Consider the following 22,059-nt stretch of genomic DNA (forward strand, 5'->3'; position numbering starts at 1 on the left):
ATTGGGCACTTCTGCGCCCAGTGAAATCTTGATGACCTCATCTTTTAATGATCAGACAGAAGGCGTTATCACTGCTGATTTAAACTCTGTCGTGTGTTTTTGTCATGATGCACTCGGGAGAGCAAAACTAATAGGTAGGAGATGTTTTTGAAAGTCAGGTGTTTCGATGCAATGTTGACGACTAAAGGAGGATTTTCAAGATACTTCCGCTGCATTTTATGTTGCTTGGGTTCACATGATGGCACACCATGTCGCCTTATATTTCCCAACCTAACGTAGAAACATTAACAGTGAGTTGCAGACTAAAGATGGCTGCATGTTTATCTGGTCTTGCCAAATGGTTTCAGGTCTCGTCAGTGTGAACCATGAACTTAAATAGTAGGAAGTTGTTTTTACCTTAAAAGATAATCGTCAGCAGGTTAACCAGCCGTCACGAGGACGTTTCATTCTCCCAGTACAGTCCAACTGGCTGGTGAACTGGTCCAAGTCGCTGCTGGATTAAATAGCCCCTGTGGCACATGAAAAAAAGGAGTTATAAAAAGTTAAATTTCCTGTCGCTGAGTGCAGAGAGAGAGAGACGGTGTGTGTTCTTACATAAGGTCTGCTTCTGCTAACAGTCGTCTCTCTGTGGACACACGCCGGCCCCGAGGGCCCCGGGACGTCCCCAGGGAACTCCTGCTCCTACTGACATGAAGTCATCACACACACACACACACACACACACACACACACACACACACACACACACACACACTCGGCCTCTGACTGGGACCTTTATGACTCAGGAGTTTTAGAGAAGAAAGTGTTTTTACTCACAAGGTTTGTTGTGCGGGAGTTTTGGATTTTGACACTGAAACTGGATCTGTTGTTGTTTAAAATGCAGATATGAGTTTTCTTCTTAAATAAATAACACGGTAAATGTCCTACAGTTTGGAAGTTGAGATGTCCATTGGCTGCACAGGATGGTACTGACCTTACTTTAGTCTCTCTTTACTATAGAAAGTTACTGTTGGGAGCATGTAGCCTTACAGAGATAATACAACAAAGCAACATTAGCGTTAGCCTTTATCTTTTCTGGCTAACAGTAATTCACATCATCCTGAAAATATGTCAGCAACCAACCTGTCTGTCCTTTTCCAAATCTCTTTAATGTCACCACGGAAATAAGGAGGAAGCAAATTTGGCTGACGTTGGTGATCTGATATTTGGCCAACTCCACTTGATGTACCTATACGTTAGCTCTGTAGCTAGCAAACTAGCAGTGTACTAACATTAGCTAACTTTAAGTGATACTTTGCCAATTTTTAGCCAGCTCTGTGTCAGTGCAGTGTGGGTATATGTGTAAATGAACTGAGGTAAATTCCCTCCATCTTACCAGCACCCAGATCTCCCTGCTCATCTCTCAGCTCAGATCTGCTGGATGATGCGCTTCTCTCTACGGCTGTTGCTCAAACTACAGATTCTATGTCCTCATTTTTGCATACCCACCACCACGGACACACTCTCTTAAACTCAGACCAAACTGAGCTCAAATAGTAAAACTAGTCAGTGCTGATTGAATATAAACTAAGTGTCTGTTCCTGTGTTAGCTGTTTCACGTCCAAAATGTTTTCAAAATTATGTTTGAGCTTACTGTTTAACTTTAATTCAGTGTTGTTTGTCACCAGCCGACTGCCATATTGTTAACTGTGTCAAACTGTCCCACTGTGCAGGACTTTTACTCATAACAGTTTTACATTGTATTATTTGAGGCTGACCAGGGTTTTCCCTGCCTATCTAAGACAAAGGCGGGCGGCCAGGGTGATTTTGGCCGCCGCCTCGGTTAAAGCGTGTGTGTGTGTGTGTGTGCATGGGGGGCGTTCAGATGTAGCGTCTTTTGCTCGCACAAACCCATTACTTTTAATGCGTCATGCGCGCTCACAACCCAAAGCGACGCTGTAGCGGTGCGCATTTGGTGCGACGTGCTTATTTTTTCATTGGCGCACAGCTCCACGGACCTGCTTCTCCCTCCGGTGTTGTGTCAGATCCTGGTTCCCCCTCGGGCTGTGTCTCTCCAACTGTTTCCCACAGAGCTCTGCCCCATTTGAAAGGTGAAGGAAGCCCGTATGTGGAAAGATGTCGCCTCCAAGTTGTAGAATGTGTATTATAGAAGAGAAACACACATTTCAGGANACAGGCTGGAGTCGAACCCGGACCGCTGCGGCAACAGCCTTGTACATGGGGCGCCTGCTCTACCACTAAGCCACCGGCGCCCCAGGACATGTCTGTTCTGATTACACAAGTCAGCAGTGTAAAGCTCAAGCATGTGGGGGCCTCCTTTCACATTTGATAGAGGGGGGACCTTACAGCTGTCAAGATGCCCCCTGCCACAGGCCTTTGCCACCTTGGTCTCGATAAAACCCAGCGAAAACCCTGCTGACATTAAAAACAATGTTTCTGGCTTTTTGTCGACGTGCGACTCTGAACGTGTCCCTGCAGCACAAGATTACCAATCATTGTCATCTCTGTCGTGATGCACCTGCAGGGCGCGCTCGATCCACTTGCAGCCGTGACAATCATCCAGTCAATAAGCCATCACAGCCTCACAGTGACTAATCCAGATGCTTTTATACAACACAAGCGGTGGGACTGTTCTTCACCTGTACACAATCGCCACATCACATGTTTGTCACTAAGTGTCTGCAGAGAAGCATCATGCCTCGTGCAGCTTTGTGACAGTTCAGAGTGTACTCTGAACTGTCACAAAGCTGCACGAGGCATGATGGGAGAGAGTGAGTGAAGGATCGTCCTTGGAGCTAAATAATGTCCTTGGAGCTAAATAATGTCTGGGGAACATGAAATGTACTTTGGACTGATTCAGAGTTCTTAGAGTGAAGGTGACATATTAAAACTGTGAGCAGAGACGGATGGAGCAGAGATGAATAAGTCAGTGACTAACAGATGGAAATTAAGACATGAAGACTTGGTTTGTGGCCTCGCTGTGAGTCTAGGCTGGAGACAGGGTCATGGTGATGATACTTTATCCTGACAGACATCACACTTCACACTTGGTTGGCTAATTTTTCTTAAATTGGACTAACTTGTTATTATTTTGTTAACAGACTCTTTTAACAGCAGGAAAACTTTGGTTTGTCAAAGAACATTTGTGGCGTGCTCATTCAGAATCAGTCGGAGGCCCGCATGGCTCATCTTTAGATTAACATGGATTTATGTCTACGTATCGATTTTTGGTCATCTGGGGGTTTGTTGGATTTTAAATAAACAGTCTTGGCTCTCAGAATATAAAATTCTTACCACCAAATTCAGTCGATAAATATGATTTGCATGCTAAAGTGCTACGTGTGTGTGAGTTCAAACATACCTCAGTTTGATTATAGTTTGGTGATTTGGGATGTCTTGTATTTGATGTGATTTAAGACACTTTAATTTCCACCTACACATATACTTAGTGGCTACTTTATTAGGTACACCCATGCACTCTGATGCAGTATGATAAAACTGTTCTGCCATAAAATCTACTTTAATAAAACCTGTAATATTCAGTTTTTGTGGACTCGAGGAGTTAATTAAATTATGTTTTAGTGTTGAGGTAATAGAGGTGGTGTTCATTTTTACTCAGGGCAGGGCTGGGCGATACGGCTTAAAAACAATATCGCAATATTTTTTGGCTATATTATGATACACAGTGTATATATATATATCTCTTTTAAAAACTCCTCTAAAGTGTGGTAGACTACTAAAATACAAAATTATTGAATAAACTACAGGGACTATAAAGTTAAATAAAGTAGTTCCTATACTACATTAAACAGAGATCTGTTATAATTACTGTAAATAAAATACTGTTATAATAATCTTTAATACAGTACTGTTTTAATGAAGTCAATTAAATGTTATATGTAATTTAATAAGTCAAAGTGGAACCACTGGTGCTTTTATTTTAAAGCACGCGGCGCATTTCAGGCTGGACGTGTTGATGTTTTTGCTGTGAACTGGGAGCTTCCTGTCTACAGTTGTTGTTAGCATTTAGCTGAAAGTCAAACTGTTGCTGCTCGGGAGTCAGAGTATTTATAAAGCTTTGAAATTAGCATCACCTGGCCTTTGCTAATGATGACTGTGAACAAGCCAGAGCCCTAACAAGCTCATTAAGGTCTGAGACCCTGGGAAAAGTTGTCTCTTGGGGAGCCCAAACTTTTTTAACGGTGCTCCTTTAATTTTGTCTTCACTCTTAAATTGTACAAAACAAAAATAATGTACTGATCTTGCTTAAGATATTGAAAATATGTCTTTTGGAGATCAGTTCATCTTCTACTTACTGAACTCTTCGCAGTTAATGAAATTTTGACGAGAGGTACCCAAACTTTTCCATGACACTGTGTAATGTTTGTCAGTATTTTGCAGGAGAGATATATAGTCATTTTATACATCACACGTGGAACAAGTTATGATACATCATGTGGATGCACATTTGATTCCAGTACAGTTAACGGTCCACAGTAGCCCCCAGCAGTAAATGGGACAGCTGAGAGGTAAGCTTAGCGTGCTTCTACTGCTGACATTGAGTGAAAGGCAAACTAAAGAGATGCTGCTCAGTAAATGTTGAATATTCAACTCGTCACTAACATCACTGTGGTGAGGTGTCTGTGGCTGGCTTGACTGTGGTGTTTTGGACCTAACTGTGTAATTGTAACTGAGTGCGGAACGAGAGATCAGATCACGAGCTGTTGTCACACTAGCTATGCCTATAGTCACAAAAAATAGGCTGCATGCGGACGTCCACGCAGGGGTCCTTGCGGACCCTCAAGGACATGGATGGATGACAACATTTATGTCACATGGACCAAAGCAGACCCTCGTGGCCACATGGACACAGAAATTTACTTAAAGGTCTGACAAAAGAAATGTTTCCTCCATCCAGCAGTCTGCTCTCTGAGTGGTAGTGAGACCGTTCACATTTCGTCTTGTTCTTCTAATGCTGCTGCAGTAAACAGTAGAGTGGGTTCCTGTTTCTTCACAGTCAGCACGGTTCTTGAGCCTCTCCAATGTTCAGAGCATTTGCGGTAGAGAACCTTTTGTGTCTCCTGTGAATGGCACCTTAATGTTCACGATGTTCTGTATACATGGTACTTGAGTTGAGCTGTGTGTTTCGGCCTTGCACACACGAGTTCCTGCTTTCTAAGTGGTTTTTGTTCGACATTGACGGCCCACTGTGAGCTGTATAGCTGCTCGCTGGCAGCAGTGAACAGTCAAGAGATTTCTCCCTGTGGGCTGAGCGATCATCTCATCTCAGGGCTGGCGGGGGGGAAAGCATCCGTCTTCACCAGAGAACGACAGCGCCAAAACATCCCGCTGCTGCCCTCATCACCATCCAGACACAGCAGAACAGAACAGAACAGGGCCTGAGTGAAAGATAAAAGCCAGCTGACAAGAGGCGGCTGTTAGAGAACATCTTCACTAAAAAACGGTCGTCCTCCTGTTTACAGTCACTTTCAGCTGTGTTTTTCTGCTGCTAGAGTCCAACAAAGCTGCACATTCACTGAGACAAAAATACAGGCAATCATAGACAGCCATGCTGATTTCTTTCCTGTCTGGGAGTGTTGAAGCTCAGTGAAGTGTACAAAATGTCAGTGTGTCAGACTAATGGATCTGTTGAGTTCTGACCATTTGAATTCATCACGTTGCTGTAGAAGCACTTACAGAATTCAGCAGAAGAATATAAAGTGGTACATGGAGACTGTCACAATACCACATATTTTTACGACCCATATTTATGTTTATTGTTAGACGGCCACCTCTTCTGCCCGTCATAATTATGATGGGAGCAAAGGAAGAAGTCAGGTGACATTGATTAAAGAGCAGCAGAGTCCATGTAGGAAGGAGGTTTGGGTGGATGGATGGGTCAAACAAACACTTTTTACCCAGGAGACCTCTGTTCATGTCCTGTGTGAAACCAAAGGTCAACATGCTTCATGTTATGTCACGTTACGTTCGTAACAAATGTACGTATTTTAACCCAAACCATGAACTAACCAAATACATCAGGTGCAACTGCGACCTTTTTAAAATATCAACTAAGTTATTAAAACTACAGCCGTTGATCGTTGAGCATTAGCTAATCTATTATTTAGGAAATTATCAGGATTCACTGCCACATTTGGAGATCAACACTTTCATGCTAGATCAGAAAATATGTGTTGCACTGGAGGCAAGTTGCATTTTCTGTCATTTAATTTGGAGGACTCGTTGACCCAGCAGTACTCGAGAACAATTCCTCAGAGTTTCATGTTTGATAGACGAAAGAGAAGCCTGAAAAATGAGAGCTGACAACATGGCCATGACATGCAGAGATGTCAGTGAGGAAACAGCAGCAGAAGAGAAAAATGGATGTGGTTACGTACGTTCAGAGACACAATATGGAGGCTTCCTGCCAGGCGGTGCATTGTTGGTGCATCTACAGGCCTTTAGTGCCCGTGAGATGAGGAGGAGGAGGGAGGAGAAGGAGACCTGTGAGAGTTAAAGTGAGCGCTTTTGTACAGATGGCAATTTCCTCTCTCAGCGTTGTTTTCAGTTGTCAAGGCGACGGAATATTTTCACCTCACGCTGCCCGAACCCTGCCATTCCTCCATCAAATCAAACCCACCCCTCCTCCATCTGCTACATCCAGCAGCCTTCACACATGACACCGCCGATCAAACACTCTCCAGTTCTAAGGTTGAGACACATCAGTGGCTACTTGAGCCTGCAGGAGGAGCATCGGTTTGTAAACTCTGCTGTTATACACCAAAAACCTTTTACAGCACAACTCACAGCCCTCATCCTCCCACACACACCGAACTGTTAGCAGTTTTTAGTAACTTTAATATTATTGATATTTTGTGCTTCCATACGGAGAACACTACACTGCATTTGCACATATTTATCTTTTTTCCCCAGTATTTTACATATTCATCATGTTGTAGTCCGAAAGACAAAGGTCAGTTTCTGCATCCAGTAGTTCTTGGTTTGTGGATTTGCCTGCAGACATTTCCATGTGATCACTTTGCTTTTTGCAGCCAAACAATTTAAACAGAGTTTCCATCCTGTGTCAGTAGTATTTCATGAACCAACTCTTAATCAAAATACTTTCATTATCTCTTTAGTAATCCCTTGCCCCTTTTCAACTGGACAAATCAACACTAACACCCATTGACATCTGGCTTTCGTATTTAGTGGTAAAGGTTACAATCGGCATTCCCTCCCAGGACAAATGATGATTCTGTGGCAGTCACGGGTATATACAGCTCCAGTTCCTATTGGCTTTGATTGGAACTGGAGCGGACGGATGATGGTGGACACATTAATTTTAGCCCCTTTGCCAGTACAGTGAAATGCCAGAAAATACCGTCTGTCTCTGTTCAGGCAGCGCTTAAACATTGTTCCAAATTTAGTTGGCACCGAGTTTGAGAGAGAAACTGAATAAGTAAGAGATAAAAAGAAGTAGCAACCGTAGCATTTTCACTTGCCTCCATGCTGCTTTCTGTGCTTTACTGCTTTCTACTGGGATGGCTAGGGCTCAGGAGGTAGAATTGGAAGATCTTTGGTTCGATGCTCCTGATGGCCGAGCCATCGGTGTGTGAGTGCGTTTAGACTGAGTAGACGGTGGCACCTTGTATGTATGTTGTAGCCTATTACTATCAATGAATGTGTGAATGTGACTGTAGTGTTTGTGCTTTGAGTGGTCGGAAGACTTGAAAGTGAGAGTCTAGTTACTACTACTGACCTGTTTTCCAGCTCGTTCGTGACGTTGAACGTAATTGTGATGGGTTTTGTCAATGTTTAAAAAAAGCCTGCATGCACATGCTAGTTTTGGTGGGAAAATTATATGTATAAGCAGATGTCTGCATGTGAATGTAGAATCTGTCGGCAACAGGACAAGATTTTACTGTCAGAAGTGCTCAGGTTTGTGTTTGTAATCTGAATAGTGTTGACCAATCATGTCTGAGCCGGCTTTGGTTGCCTACAGGTAAACAGTCCATGGAGACCAAAAGAGAAGAAATGCATCTTTTGAAATGCAATCTCAGAGCCCTTTGGCTATGGTCTGACGACAGCTTTTTATTAGCTTTTTGCTAATTGAACTGTAAAAAGGGGAAAAGAAAGTCTTGGCCTGTATATCTGCTGGCTGCACTGGAACCCCCGAAATATTGGCAGTTGTCCCCAGAGGCCAAATCATCTTCAGACTGATAGACAATGGGTTCTGAGGCAAGACTGTCTGAGACGAGAGCAATGGGGCATGAAACTGTGATGCTGGAGGGTTACAGCATACAGCACCATGATTAAAGAGGTGGTGTTGCTCAGGTGCTGTTTGGGTGCACTCTGTTTAGCATCCTTGGGTTTGCTGGACCTGACAGAACTCTTTGGGTCTACCTGAATGGATGGTGGCCGATATACAATAGAATGCTTTCAAAGAGCAAGCATTTCTTTTGGTCTTTTATTCAGGATCTTTTCAATAATGGCAGAATTGTAATTATCACCCATATCTTTCTAAATGTACTTCGGACTGTGGACGCCTCAGTGAAATAAATCCGTAACCCCCATGTTCTACGACAGTGCATCACCTATTGAGCCTTTATTTTAAAGAATTTACTGTTTTGTTTTTATCTTGGTGTCAAATAAGTTATCAAGAATTGTGGATTCCACTGGTATCGGTATTGACTACTCACTTTCTGGTTTTGCTACACACCAAAGGAGAGATGTGCAAACAATCAGTCAGTGGTGTAACAGCACAGACACTCACCATGTGTCAACACCTGCATCAGTGACGGTGTCAGAAATTAGCAAGGGCCACGGGCCATTTGGCCCGCAATTTAGCCAAGAATGCCCCCAAAAGCCATGTTCCGGGGGACAAAATTGCCCCCAAGTTTTCAAAACAACTATATGTATTTATATTTTTAACAGTATTACAATCTGATATTAAAGTATAATTTTATTTTCATTAAATTAATTTACTGTCGCATCTACAACTCATTTTCCAGACATAATCAACGAGATTGCACTGATTACGTTAGAGTAATCTGACAGAGAAGGGGAGGGGGCTTTGCTGTAACATAAGTATAAATTAACCATTTCTTGGGTGATCTGTGTCTACACAATGACAAATTAATGAAAAATCAAAGTAGAATGAATGTTAAATTTTAAATTAACTTACTTCCAGGATTGCATCTAAGGAATTTATAGTAATTTGGCCTTTTTGACAGTAAAAGTAACTGTAATGTGGTGAACCATTAGTACTGCTATCAGTAGATTAATGGTTAAATCATCACATTTAAACTGGTTGAATTATAGGAAATCTGAGTGATATTTTGCAACCATGATTTTATGTAACCCATTATTTGTTTCATTCATAGTGGTTTCTACTGAAGAGTGAAGACACTATCTTAGTTGGTTTTGCTTTTCATGTGCTTATTGTTAGAACATAATGACAATTTTTTGATGGTTCCCAGACATTTTGAAAATGCCCCCATTTTTTAGACCGTGGAGGCCAAAATTGCCCCCAAAATATTTTGTTAATTTCATACCCAGTTATCACTGATTCAATGATAACTGATTTGTCCATTTCCTGCCTGATTGTATCCACTTGTAGAAAGGCTCTTGTTTCTGTGGACAGAAGTGTGTTAGTGGTGCGACATGAGTGTGTTGTTCCACAGCAGAAACATGAGTGTGGAGTGGAATAGATGTGATGTTATATATGTTAGTGGTCTGCATGATCCTGCATAGAAATTGATCATTTTCTCCCGTGTCCTCCTCAGAGTCTGGGAACCACGAGCCGATACGACACCAGGAAGAAGTAAGTCCTGTTTCTAAGTGTCCTTTTGTTTCCAGAGTCGTATACAGTCTTTTATCATCCTCATCTTTTATTGGTGTCTTCATCACCTCCCAGTGCTAAAGTGTCTCTGTTGCCCTCATTCTTTTCTGCCCTTTATCACTGGAATTGAAACATTTCCCGGAGCTGTGAGCAATAAGTCACGATTTGATAAAACAGGAGGCATGACCTCTCCTGTTTTGCTGAGAGAAAAGGGATCTGAGAAACCAGATTATGTCAGCATTCTTATTGTTTCCATTTTCAACCAATGAAGCTGAATAGAGGGAATATTTTTAGCTGAAGAGAGAAACCTTGACTGCAGAGCTTGCAGCGTTTCAGTGAACTTGGAGAAAAGAAGCAGAAACTCAGGCTGCTTTCAAACCTGTGCTACTTTCTTACCTAGTAACCACGGTAACATAAACGCTCGTCAGCAGGATTTTTCCTGATCAAATCAGATACTGAAAATGAATTAAAACAGAGGTGTGATGTCAGTGACCAAACAGCATCAACACACAATATAGCAGCACCGATTTCTTCTTTTATTGCCCTGTTTCTACGTGTTTGTCACTGTTAATGGCCGACGAGGTCGAATTCCAGTCTGGACTAGTAATAAGACGATAAACCAGCTATTTCTTGATGGGCTCTCTGGGGCTCCAGAAAACCGAAGTTTGCTCATAAAAAGTTTTTAAGTGCTGCATGACCTGCTGTCTGATGGTGTAGTTTGTGAATCAGAAGCCCTTTTTAAACAGGAATTGTGCAAATTTGCAGGAAAGCCCAATCAGTCTTCTTTCAGCATTGGCAGTATAAAAACAAAATTGGGGAGTGCAGCAAAATGCCGCCTGCCTACTTTTGTTTATACAGAATGTGCCTTTTTCGGAGCAATGGGCACCTCGGATCAACTCGCCAATCCGGCTCTGTGTGTCTAAATGCTCGCAGCTTGCCAGCAAAACGGCCCAACATTCGCAGAAAATCTGGCAGTGTCAAAGGGGCTAGAATCATTCTAAACTGACCGACACATGCCCGCCATCTGCAATCAGCATACCGCCGTGCCCCCATTTATCCATACAAGGGAATTTGTTTTCCCAAAAGAGTATCATAAAGAAAGTGGTGAAACTGTTTCTACTAGCAGAGGTCAGAGAGCTCCGTGGATAGCCAAACAACATTCATCTGCACACACTGTGATGTCACACAGCTGAGTGAATATCATCAAAGTTTCCCTGCTTCCCTTCACTGGTTCCTGTACAGCAGGGTTGGATTTTATTTCTTGCTATAATCATTAAAAAGCAAAAGCAACATGTGTAAAAATGACTGCATGAGAGTTTGTAGAGCGCAGCTGTGTTGCTATCGGACCCTTGTCGTAGCTGGCCGATGCTACGCTATGATTGGCCAGTCTACGTTCAAGGTCAGTTTCATAGTTGTTTATTACAACTAAGCCAAAACATGGTCTGAACCATAACCAAGTGTTTTTGTGCCTAAACCTAACCACACGTTAACCACAGCGCCGTAGAAACGTAAAGTTTTAAGGTATCCATTACATGATAATGTACAGATGTGGTTTGCAGAAAGGCACAATGCCAACATTTATTCTGGGTTGTCCAAACACAACGCAACACTTTTGTTCCAGTGCTGCATCTCAGAGGAACCACAATCTCTGATGATGGTCCACAGAAAGAAAATGATGTTAAGGAAAAACTTTTTAAAAATATTTGATACTTTCATAAGACATGGAAATAGCCGGAGTTCCATCTGGCAGACTGAGAGGAAAAAGATAAAAATTCTCTCCAGCTCTCCAGTCATGAATCTGACGTCACGAACAGACCGAAGACGTCAGTGATGGTTGATTGTTGACTGGCAACATTTTCACCCTGCTCCTCTTCACTCTGTTGCATAAATCCGGGCTGATTTTAATTGTCAGAGTGCTCTCTTGAGTCAAGGGCTGGCCTTAGTTATTGAATAGTGTTTTATATCTCGGCAGCACTAATGGATTTTCATGGCCTCGAGCTTCTGTATAGGGGAAAGGTAGGAGCACAGACGCTTCACACAAAGAAGATAAAAAGATCTTTTATGCAGCTAAAAAAAACCCTATCTCTGTATTTTGTTACGGTTTATGATTTTAGACTGAGGCAGAGTTAAAGTTCTCTTCTTCCCCGTTTAAATGAGAGACCGTAGTGTCTTCAGGGGGAGCTGTGTGAGGTCTGATAAATGTCCTCCGGTGATGTCACTTGAGTCAGCATCTGTTGAGGACTACAAGTTTGAAAAGTAAAAAAATCTGGAGGTGTGGAGTTAGAAAGAAGTGAAAGCTCTGCAGCTCACTGCTCATCTCCACCAAACTGTCCGGGCCTGAGTACGAAGAGGAGTGTGTGGAGTAAAGAGAGAGGATGTCTCGGTTTCTACTGCATCGATTTTGATCCATTTTATTTGAAACTTTACTTTGTGACTCTGTTACAGGAGTGAAATGATAAATCTGTGCAGCTCTCTCAGGTTTATTTATTTATTAGATGGCACAGTTAGGGTAGAGTACAGAAACCTGCTGTCAGTATGGCACCGGTCCCTATACGACCTGTACCTACTCGACTGAGTCCTAGTGCAGACTTTGGTGCCTCACTTTGGTGGCAGATTGTGTGCGTAGTGAGCTTGTGGTTGAGAAAGAGAGCTTGTGTGTGCCAGTTGTGGTGACAGTGAGGCTGCAGTGAGCGGAGCAGAGAGGATGAAGTTAAACATAGCAGTGCAGTGTGTGTACAGTTGAGGCTGTTTATCAGTGAACAGCCTGGACTCTTCTTCTGTCCTGCTGTAGTTGACCTCAGAGGATTTGACCGCTGACCACAAACAAACATGAGAGCTAAAAAACACTCTGATTCTCATACTCTAAATATATTCTGTGTGCACCATAACGTGACCCCCGTACTGTGATGGTTCAGACACTCCTACTGTCTGTTGAATAATGAGATCTGACATCTTCATGAAGACAGAAGAACAAGAACATTTCTCTTGGATTAACAGACTGTGAGGCAAAACAACTGTACACCAATAATTGGAGTCTGTGTGTGTGTGTGTGTGTGTGTGTGTGTGTGTGTGTGACTTCTGAACTGTGTGTCTTATCAGTTGTGTAAAACACAGATCTGAGCGCACTCTGTTTAGTCTCTTCAGTTCACCCCGCTGCGCCCCAGAGACTTAAACTGCCTTTTCATTCTGCTCAATGGACCAGACTCACACATTATCACACACTGATGCTGATGTGTGTGTGTGTGTGTGTGTGTGTGTGTGTGTGTGTGTGTGTTTAAAATAGTAGCTGAGGTTTGCCTCAGCGAAGCGACAACGTCAGACAGACAGACAGACAGACAGACAGACAGATGTGGGAGACAACAAAAGAAAGATGTAATTTAAAGGACGAGCAACAGAGTGAGGACACTTTTGAAAATTGGGGACATTCTGGCCGGTCCCCACTTCTTCCTGGCCTGTTTTAGGGTTAAGACTTGGTTTCAGGGTTCAGGTTACAGTTAGGTTTAGGTTAGGGTAAGGGTTTGGCATTTACTTGTGATGGTTAAGGTTAGGGACAATCTTTACCTGTCAGAGGAGGGGGGTGGCTGTGGTCTGACCCTCCCTGAATCTACAAATATTTTTTTCTTGAGCCTCCCTGAGTGACTGGTGGAGAATGCTTGACCCTTCCTCCACCATAAATGAGTCATTAGATTTTTTAAACTCACCCTTTGATGTCTGAAAGTGAAAAGTTGAAGATGAAATCCTGGAGTGGAAAAAAGCCTTGTTTTTCACTCTTGTTGGGCAAACTGTTTATTTTTGTCCATATTTTGAATGAGACGTAGAATAAAGGGATTTTGATGAAATTTCTTTAAGCGAGCGTTTCTTTAAAATAAATAAATAGATAAAATAAAAACACTAAAAAATAATAATAAAAAAACATATTTTAAAATTTGGTTTGGAAGACATGTTTTCTTTAAAAATTGCCAATTTTTTCTCCAAAAAGAAGTGCCAAAATTTGGAAAACTACCAAAATTTGTAAGGCATGTTCTTTAAAAAACAAAAACAAAAAAAACAAACAAATCTGAGGTAAAATAATACATAATGCAGCTATTTAAATCTGTATGCCCCGCACGAATCTCTCCTCCCTCATAGATAAAAGCAGTGTTGTTTAAGTATGAAAATATATAGAAATTATTTTCCATAAAATGACTTAATAATCGTGATAAATAATCGTTGTGATCATCAGCATTGCAACTTTGACCTTCTTGCTCATATGTGCATCACAGTTTGTAGTTGAAAGACAGAACATCTCAATGTTGTCACTTAGTTACCTTTTGTCGAGCTCGTCACACACGGAGCTCAACCTGGAGAGCTCTGTTGTTATTACTTTGTAATGTTTGTAGTTTTAACTCTCAACTTATAATCATGACAGTAAAATACATCTGCATTTCTCCTTCATTATTGTCATAGTTACGTCCTTTTGCTGTTGTTGGTTATCTTCATTTTGTTCACTTAAACAGCTCATATTATTACTCTCTGTCCCTCTGGTCATCAGTCACTTTAATGCTCTGTCATCCATCACTGTGGATTCTGACTGCTGTCATCCGGCTGTCAAACTGTCATCTGTCAGCAGCTCAGTCCATGTGAAGGACTTTTTGCTCTGCAGAGGATTGTTGGTCAGAGAAGCCAGAAAAGCATGCTGGCTCCCACAGTGCACAATGTGACCGGATACAGGAGGACTCCATACTGCATTTCACATACTTTATACTGGGATATACTAAGTCTTAGGGCTCTTAAGTCGATCTTCACTGGAATGACCCGATATTGATTCGTAAAATCCAAGATCGATCTTTTAATATACGCTTTTTCCCACGGATGTGTGAAGTTTTAATCTTGTTAATCTTGCCAGTTGTAAACGAGCCACAGCGCTAAGTTACGAACGACGCTCCAACATTACTGCCTCTTTTATCTATAACTGTCAGCTGTTAGCTTACTGATTTACATTTGGGTGTAATTTATTATCCTGCTGCAGCATCTCCTCCTGTTGTCTGTGCGTCCTGGCTGCTGCGCCACTTTTACACACACACACACACACAAACACACACAAACAAAAAAGTGATACTTCAATCTGGTCTGTCCGCAGTCTCTCATCCACCACCACCAATATTATGTTATAAACAAGCACAGAGGCTTTACAGCTGATAGCAAACTGTTACTAACAAGATAAAACAACATGTTTATGTTTCAGGCTGAATCCAAATCTCCACCCTCTGAACTTGCAGACTGAGCCCTCGTATTTACTGTCACCACGTACAGTCTGCGAGGTTAGACAGCCCTCCAGACTGTTTTACTGGTTGTCATGGAAACGCTCAACTGTCGCTGCTGTCACATTCATATACAGTATATGTCATATACCTTGATGAATAGTGCCAAACTCATCTGTCCCTGCAGATAACAAGATATAAATCCCATGTAGAGGCTTTTGTGTCACTAAACAAAGATGTAGGCTTTACGTTCATCTCTATAACATACAGGCAGTTGAAAAACCCACGTCACGTCTGTATTGCAATGAATTGTGGGTTATTAAATCAGTGAAGTCTGCTCAAGTCTGCACACCAAACAGAATCTCTGGAAGTCTGCACAAAGTCCCCCAGGGGCCCCTTATGGACTGGATGAATTGTGGATTTAGACAGCCCTCAGCACTCCTGACTTCCCCTGAACAGGCCCGCAAGTGTGGTGAAGTCCAGACATTTGGATTCAGCCTAAGGGTTTGGTGTGACCTGCAGGCAGTGAGTCTCCTCAGCAGCAGAGAGGACACGAGGACTGATACTGATGATGTCTGTGTTCTTTATTCTTTCTACACTTCGTGTGATGTCAGGAATATGATTTATTTTATTAACATTTTTATTTCCAGTGAGATATTAACTTTATATTGTGACTTTGCTGTTTTAATGTTACTGCTGTTGCTCTAGAAACAATTAGTTATAAAATATTCAGTTTTAATCCTGTTGTGAATTTATTCTTTAAAAAATAGTTCCTTGTAAATGTGACACTGTTAGTTCTCTGAGAATCTTTCACATACTAGAAAAAAATTGGTATTGCAATGGAAAAATACCCAATCGATATTGAATCAAATGAGTAAATCAGTGGTGATACCCAGCCCTACTGAGTCTTTTCCTGGCATAGTAAATAGTGTGGTATTATGGGTATTGGACTGCACAGGAAGCTCCACATCCCTGAACATTTGTAGAAACTGAGGTGAAGAGGAGGAAGATAAATAAACATCCAAATCAACTTTTTTTTAGCACAATCCAGGTAAATGCAGAGTGTTTATGAGTTTCAAACAGCAGCCTCAAACTATTTTGGGGCCACTTGACCCTGGGAACAGGTAGAAATTTAAATCCATTTCTATTAAGACACTTAATGTGGCACTCAGTAGCTCAGTGGTTAGAGTGGGCATCCTATGTACAAAGGCACTGTCCTTGCATCGGGGGCCGTTGGTTTGATTCCGGCACTTGGTGCTTTGCTTCATGTCGTCTACTCTCCCTACTGCCTTCATGCTTAGTTCTGTCCTGAGAATGACAAAAAGGCCAAAAAAAATCATCGTTGAATTAAATTAAATTCTTATTCTCCAATAAAGCTGCTACAACATGTCTGAAAAAATACATCTAATCACTCAAATAACAAAAGAGCATTCAAGACATAAAACAAAAGGTGGTAGGTCTAGTTGTTTTATTTCACTTCACCAGTTTTGACTATTTTTAGGACCATTTAAAAAATACCTAAATAAAAATCCATTCAAATTACAGGTTGTAATTCATCACAACAGTGCAAGTTTAAAATATTTTATTTATATTTTACCCATTTTACCATTATTAGAACACATTTGCGAACATCTACTAACATTACCTGGATGTTTCGTGTGATAAGACATGCAGCTCTGGAAACTTGAAACAGCCTCATCAGACTTGAATAAATGTGTGTTGTGACTGGATGTGATGTTTAGGAACTGTTCACTTGAAATGTCGAGTCAGACACACAGACAACAACAACAACAACGTGATTTTTCAGGCGACGCATTCAACAAACAGAACATTCAGCAACACTGACGTCTTTATTGATGCTCCATAATCTTACATAACTGCAGCTTCAGTGAGCGCTCTCTGCAGAACAATATGTATTTCTCTGAGAGTGACACACACACACACACACACACACACACACACACACACACACACACACAACCTCATCAGCATATTAGACTTTATTTTGTGGGATTTATTGAAGTGGAATTGTTCGAGTGTGCAGACGAGGGTACCACTTTGCACCAACTGTTATATGACACACACACTCTCTCACACACACACACACACACACACACACACAAACTGAGGGGCCCAAGGTAGCCATTAAGAATAATGGCCTCTGGCTATGCGTTGCCATGGCGATTGAAAGGAGGAAAGAAAGGCAGGTTCAGTGGAGCTGATGAACGGTGGAAAGACTGCAGCTCTGCATCTCCTCTGAGGACATTCATGTCCCGAGCTCCTCTGACACAAGACACTTTCTGCTCAGACGTCTCCTCACATCCCAGATTGATCCTTTAACGTTATTCTGTTGTTTTAACTGGTGACAAAATTTAAACTGTCCTAAGGTTATCTGGGCGTTTTGTACGTCATCTTTTTCTAACAAAAAAGAGCGAAGCGATTAAAGGTTCAGTTACTGTGAGAATCGCTCACATTCAGACTTGTTAACTGCTTTAAACACATTCAGTTACCTTCTGATGCCAATTCAAACACACCTGCTAATTCCAGAGTGTTTATTTAAAATATTTTATTTATATTTTACCATTAGTAGAACACATTTGCGAACATCTGCCAACATTACCCGGATGTTTCGTGTGATAAGACGTTCAGTAGCATCAGGTTTTTATGCATCCAGGCATCTCCACCAGCCAACGCTAAAGTGAAATGAGAATACTGACAGCTGGATATCAGGCTGATGTTTGACATGATAATAAGCTTAAAGGAAGAGTGTGTAAAATTTAGGGGGATTCAAAGGAATCTAGCGGAAAGGATTGCAGATTGCAACCAGCAGAGGTCTCTTCCTCTCCAAAACAAATGGGATGATAAGGAGGATATGGAGTTTCAAGTAAGGCCTCATTTACACCGCAAGCTATGCGTTCGCGTAGCAATCGCCAACGGTCGCTGTTTACTTGCATTTTCAATTCGGCGAGCATGTTCACAGGTTAGAGCATTCACACCGTATCCGTTCTATGCACTGCTCGAGTCGTGCTGCTTTCGCGAGCAAGCTTGAAAATAGAAGAGATGCCGATTTTTTTTGCACAAGTCGCAAGCGAATGGTCGCTGTATTCAACAAAAAACATAAGTTTGCGTGTGTTGTGACCTCTCTCGGCCACTGTAGACATCTCCCCCTTGACCAAACGAGACCTGACAGCCACATGTTTCATGTACTTACCCATTTGTAGTGCTAAATATTAATTCTCCAAGTGTTGGAATAATCACTGGCACACAAACCTGTCCAACCTGGGCTTCAAGTCCAAACTCACTTCTTCTTCTTTGGGGTTTATTGGAGATTTGCAAACACGGTGCACTACCGCCACCAACAGTTCAGGTGTGGTTTGTATTTTGACGGGACAGCAGCGGCCGCTGTGCGACGTGTCTGTTCGGTTTTGGTGTGAATATCGCTTGTGGTGAAAATGAGGCCTAAAATAAATCCATGTTTTTCCAACACTTAAGCAGAGATACTGGATAAAGCGAGATACCCCACTCAGCTCACTTCCTGATTCAGTGACATCAGCACCACGCCCCCGCAGGAGACTTGCGGCAGCTCTGAGTGTATTGTCGTCAATGAGGAAAATGAACGTGATCACAATTTATGGTCAATTCTTTCGCCCTATAGTCACTAAAGTAAATAGTGGGTTCATTTTCCACAAGCCACACATCTTACCAACATTCTGACACTAAAGCTGCATTTTTCATCCGCACAGATCAAGAGAAAGTTAACTTTGTTGAGGGAGAACAGGCTCTGATTGGAAGGAGAGCTAACCACGCCCACGTTTTCTTAACATTGGATAAGCCTACGGTGGGGTATCTCCTTTATCCAATATCTCTGACTTAAGTCACAGAGGGGCCGCTAACTACAGGGGCTGACATGAAAACGCAAATGGCCCCTCAGAGCTACTAGAAACATGGTGCCGCAACATAAATATAGCCTATATGGTATGATGAGGAAAATCTGGCAAGAAAATGTCCTTTCTTGCGTAAAAGTGGATAATGATGATTTATAGTAGCGAATCCAATCATGTGGTTCGGCCCACTTGCATTAAAATGAGTCAAACTAATTTGAAAAAAATGTACACGTTTTCCATTGTTTGAGTTTTTGGAGGACACAGTGATTAGTCAGGAGTCAAACAAAAATATCAGAATGTAGCAGCTAAGATTTATTGATCCTGGAGGGTGTCTAGGAGTCAATATCATCAGTATTGACTGTTGGACATCAGGCTCATGTCTGATATGATATTTAACTTAAAACACATTTCATATGAGACTGAACATTTCTATGGAAGATAGTCTTTTTATTTAAAAATGCATAATTATATAAAAGAATTGTTTGTTCTTTTTAAGAATCAGATTTCAAAGTGTCTTCAGTAATAATGATATATTTTATAAAGGCTTTCTTTCTAAAGCAGTATGTAATATGACAAATTCTAAATGAAATTATAGTCAAGTATCAAGTGAAGCAGAATAACAATGGATTCATGTTCCAGTGAAATCTGATGGAAGAAATAAAAGACGAATTGTATAAAATTCAGCTGATAAAATTGTGGTTGAGATATTTTACAGACTCCACATGTTTCAGTTCCTGCGGCCCCTCTGGGTTTCATTAAAGGTCTCAATACTGAAAGGTTAACAAGGGGCGAGGCCATGAAGATCAATATGATCTTTAAATCAGTCCTTACACATGCTGGGAGCCAGTAAAGAGGCTCAGACTGGTGTGATGTGCTCAGAGCTCTGCAGCTGAGCTTTTTGTGTGAATAAATTCACTGATAATATTTTCCCCGCAGTTAAAGTGTCTCCTCTGTGGGAGGAGAAGGAGCTTCCTGGTTCAGGAGATGTGAGGGTATCATGTGACAGTGATGAAATGTGGGAGGAGGTGTTAAATATCCTTCTGACTGTACGTGCGTCTGTGGATGTCACTTAATAACAGTCTGATTACGCACATTAATAAATAAAATCTATTGTGTGTGTTTGCCAGCTCTCAATATTCCCTCTGACATTTAATATGACGGTGTAATCAGCTGTCATATTTAAATACACGACCGTTAAATCACATGAGAGCAGAGAAATGTGTAAAAGAGACTCCTGACTGTAAACTCAACACTCATGGGGCATTAAAATCATTTACACTTTTAGAACAGTGACAGTGGAAATAGATAAAATAAATAATTTGGTATGAAACATAACTGTTGCGGTGATGATTACTGATGTCTCCACGTAAACAACAGATCAGAGTTATAACTGGCAGTCTCTGTGTGTGTGAGTTATTGAAGGTAAACCCAGTGGACAGTGTGTGACGTCTCTGCAGAGGTTTAATGAAGAAGAAACCTTTCACTCAGTATAAATACTCTCACTTTTAGGGATGTGCACCAATCATGAAATTTTGGCACAGTGGGTCTAAAGGTTTGCCTCTGCAGCAGCTGCTCCTCTCGTCCATCATCTGATCAGCTGTGATCACAAAAACCTCCAAATTTAAAGGAAGAAACAAACAAAAAACTAAAGTTATAAGGTTTTAGTTGAAATAGTTGATTTAAATTTTAGGCATTATTCTTGGGGCTGGGTGAAAATAATAGCTTCATCCGATTCAAATCGCTCTTCACTGGTATGACCTGATATCGATTCGTAAAATCCAAGATCAGTCTTTTTATACATGCTTTTTCCCACGGATGTGTGAAGCTTTAACCCCATTAACAAGCTGCAGTGCTAAGTTATGAACGACCGTAGTGTTGAGACGCTCCGATGTTACCGCCTCTTTTATCTATAACTGTTAGCTGTTAGCTTACTGTTTTACATTTGGGTGTAATTTATTATCCTGCTGTAGCGTCTCCTCCTGCTGTCTGTGCGTCCTGGCTGCTGCACCACTTTTACAAACACACACAAACACACCAAAACGGAGTAAAGATGCCGCAGTGGAGACGGAGAGGTGAAGATAATGTGAGCTGACAACAGCTACGCTTGTTACTGTGAGTGCAGAAAAACCTCCTCGAGGACAAAGCCAATACTTTATCAATACACCTGATCAGCAACATGTAAACATGTAGAGAAGTGATATTTCAGTCTGCTCTGTCCGCAGTCTCTCATCCACCGCCAATATTATGTTATAAACAAGCACAGAGGCTTTACAGCTGATAGCAAGTTGTTACTAACAAGATAAAACAACAACAACGGTTTATGTTAAACGGTTTAGCTCAGTTTGTCTCGTATCTTAAAACTTCCCGGTGGTCATGTGACCTGTGGTCATGTGACTCTCCCCAGCAGCAGAGAGGACAGGAGGACTGATACTGACAGATGACTGTGGTCTTTATTCGTGTGGATACCTCAGTAGCCGTACTATTCTTATTATTTCAACTTGTTTTTGCACCTTTTTTCAGCATCTAATTACTTCTGCATACTTTGTACAAAAATTGGCATTGTGACTGAAAAATCTCCAGTCGAATCGGTAAACGAAATCAGGAAATCAGTGGGGATACACAGCCCTAATTATCCTGCTGTTCTGCACATTCGTTAAAAGCATTTAGGTTGATCTTGTTGATCTGACCTTGTTTCAGAAACAAAATGTCTCTGTGTGCTGTTTTGTCTCAATAAATCTGCCACCTGTTAGTTCCTCTTACCTGCGAACAAAATTACCAGGCTGATGTTCCCCACCAGGATCATTTCCAGGTGAGGGAAATACCAAACTGTTGGAGCTCTGCTTTCAAAAAACAAACAAAAAAAAGCCCATGATGGCGTCCCTGTGTTTCTCAGAAATAGTTGTGTATGAAAAAGTTTTAAGAGGAAACTCTTAGAGAAGCAGCTCTATGTGAGTGACGTTTGTTGCTTTGGTTTAGGGCCTTTTTGCAACTGTAAATCTGAACCAAGGTTTTGAACTTTCTTCCACTGTAAATATTTGATCCTTTTAGTTTTGGTTTCACGTGTGTAATCTGAGCACACCAAAAACCTCAACAT

At 41.5% G+C, this 22,059-nt stretch overlaps 1 protein-coding gene across 1 annotated transcript in view; it reads left to right on the forward strand.

The window, feature by feature from the left end:
• ankfn1 (ankyrin repeat and fibronectin type III domain containing 1) overlaps positions 1-22,059 on the forward strand; it is a 151,861-nt gene that overhangs the window by 43,564 nt on the left and 86,238 nt on the right. Inside the window, exon 6 of the mRNA XM_050060779.1 lies at positions 9,786-9,823. Coding sequence (XP_049916736.1) covers positions 9,786-9,823 — 38 coding nt within the window. The remainder of the gene's footprint in view (positions 1-9,785; positions 9,824-22,059) is intronic.

The sequence above is a fragment of the Epinephelus moara genome, chromosome 13 (assembly GCF_006386435.1).
Source record: "Epinephelus moara isolate mb chromosome 13, YSFRI_EMoa_1.0, whole genome shotgun sequence".
In the NCBI taxonomy this organism is placed as follows: Eukaryota; Metazoa; Chordata; class Actinopteri; order Perciformes; family Serranidae; genus Epinephelus; species Epinephelus moara.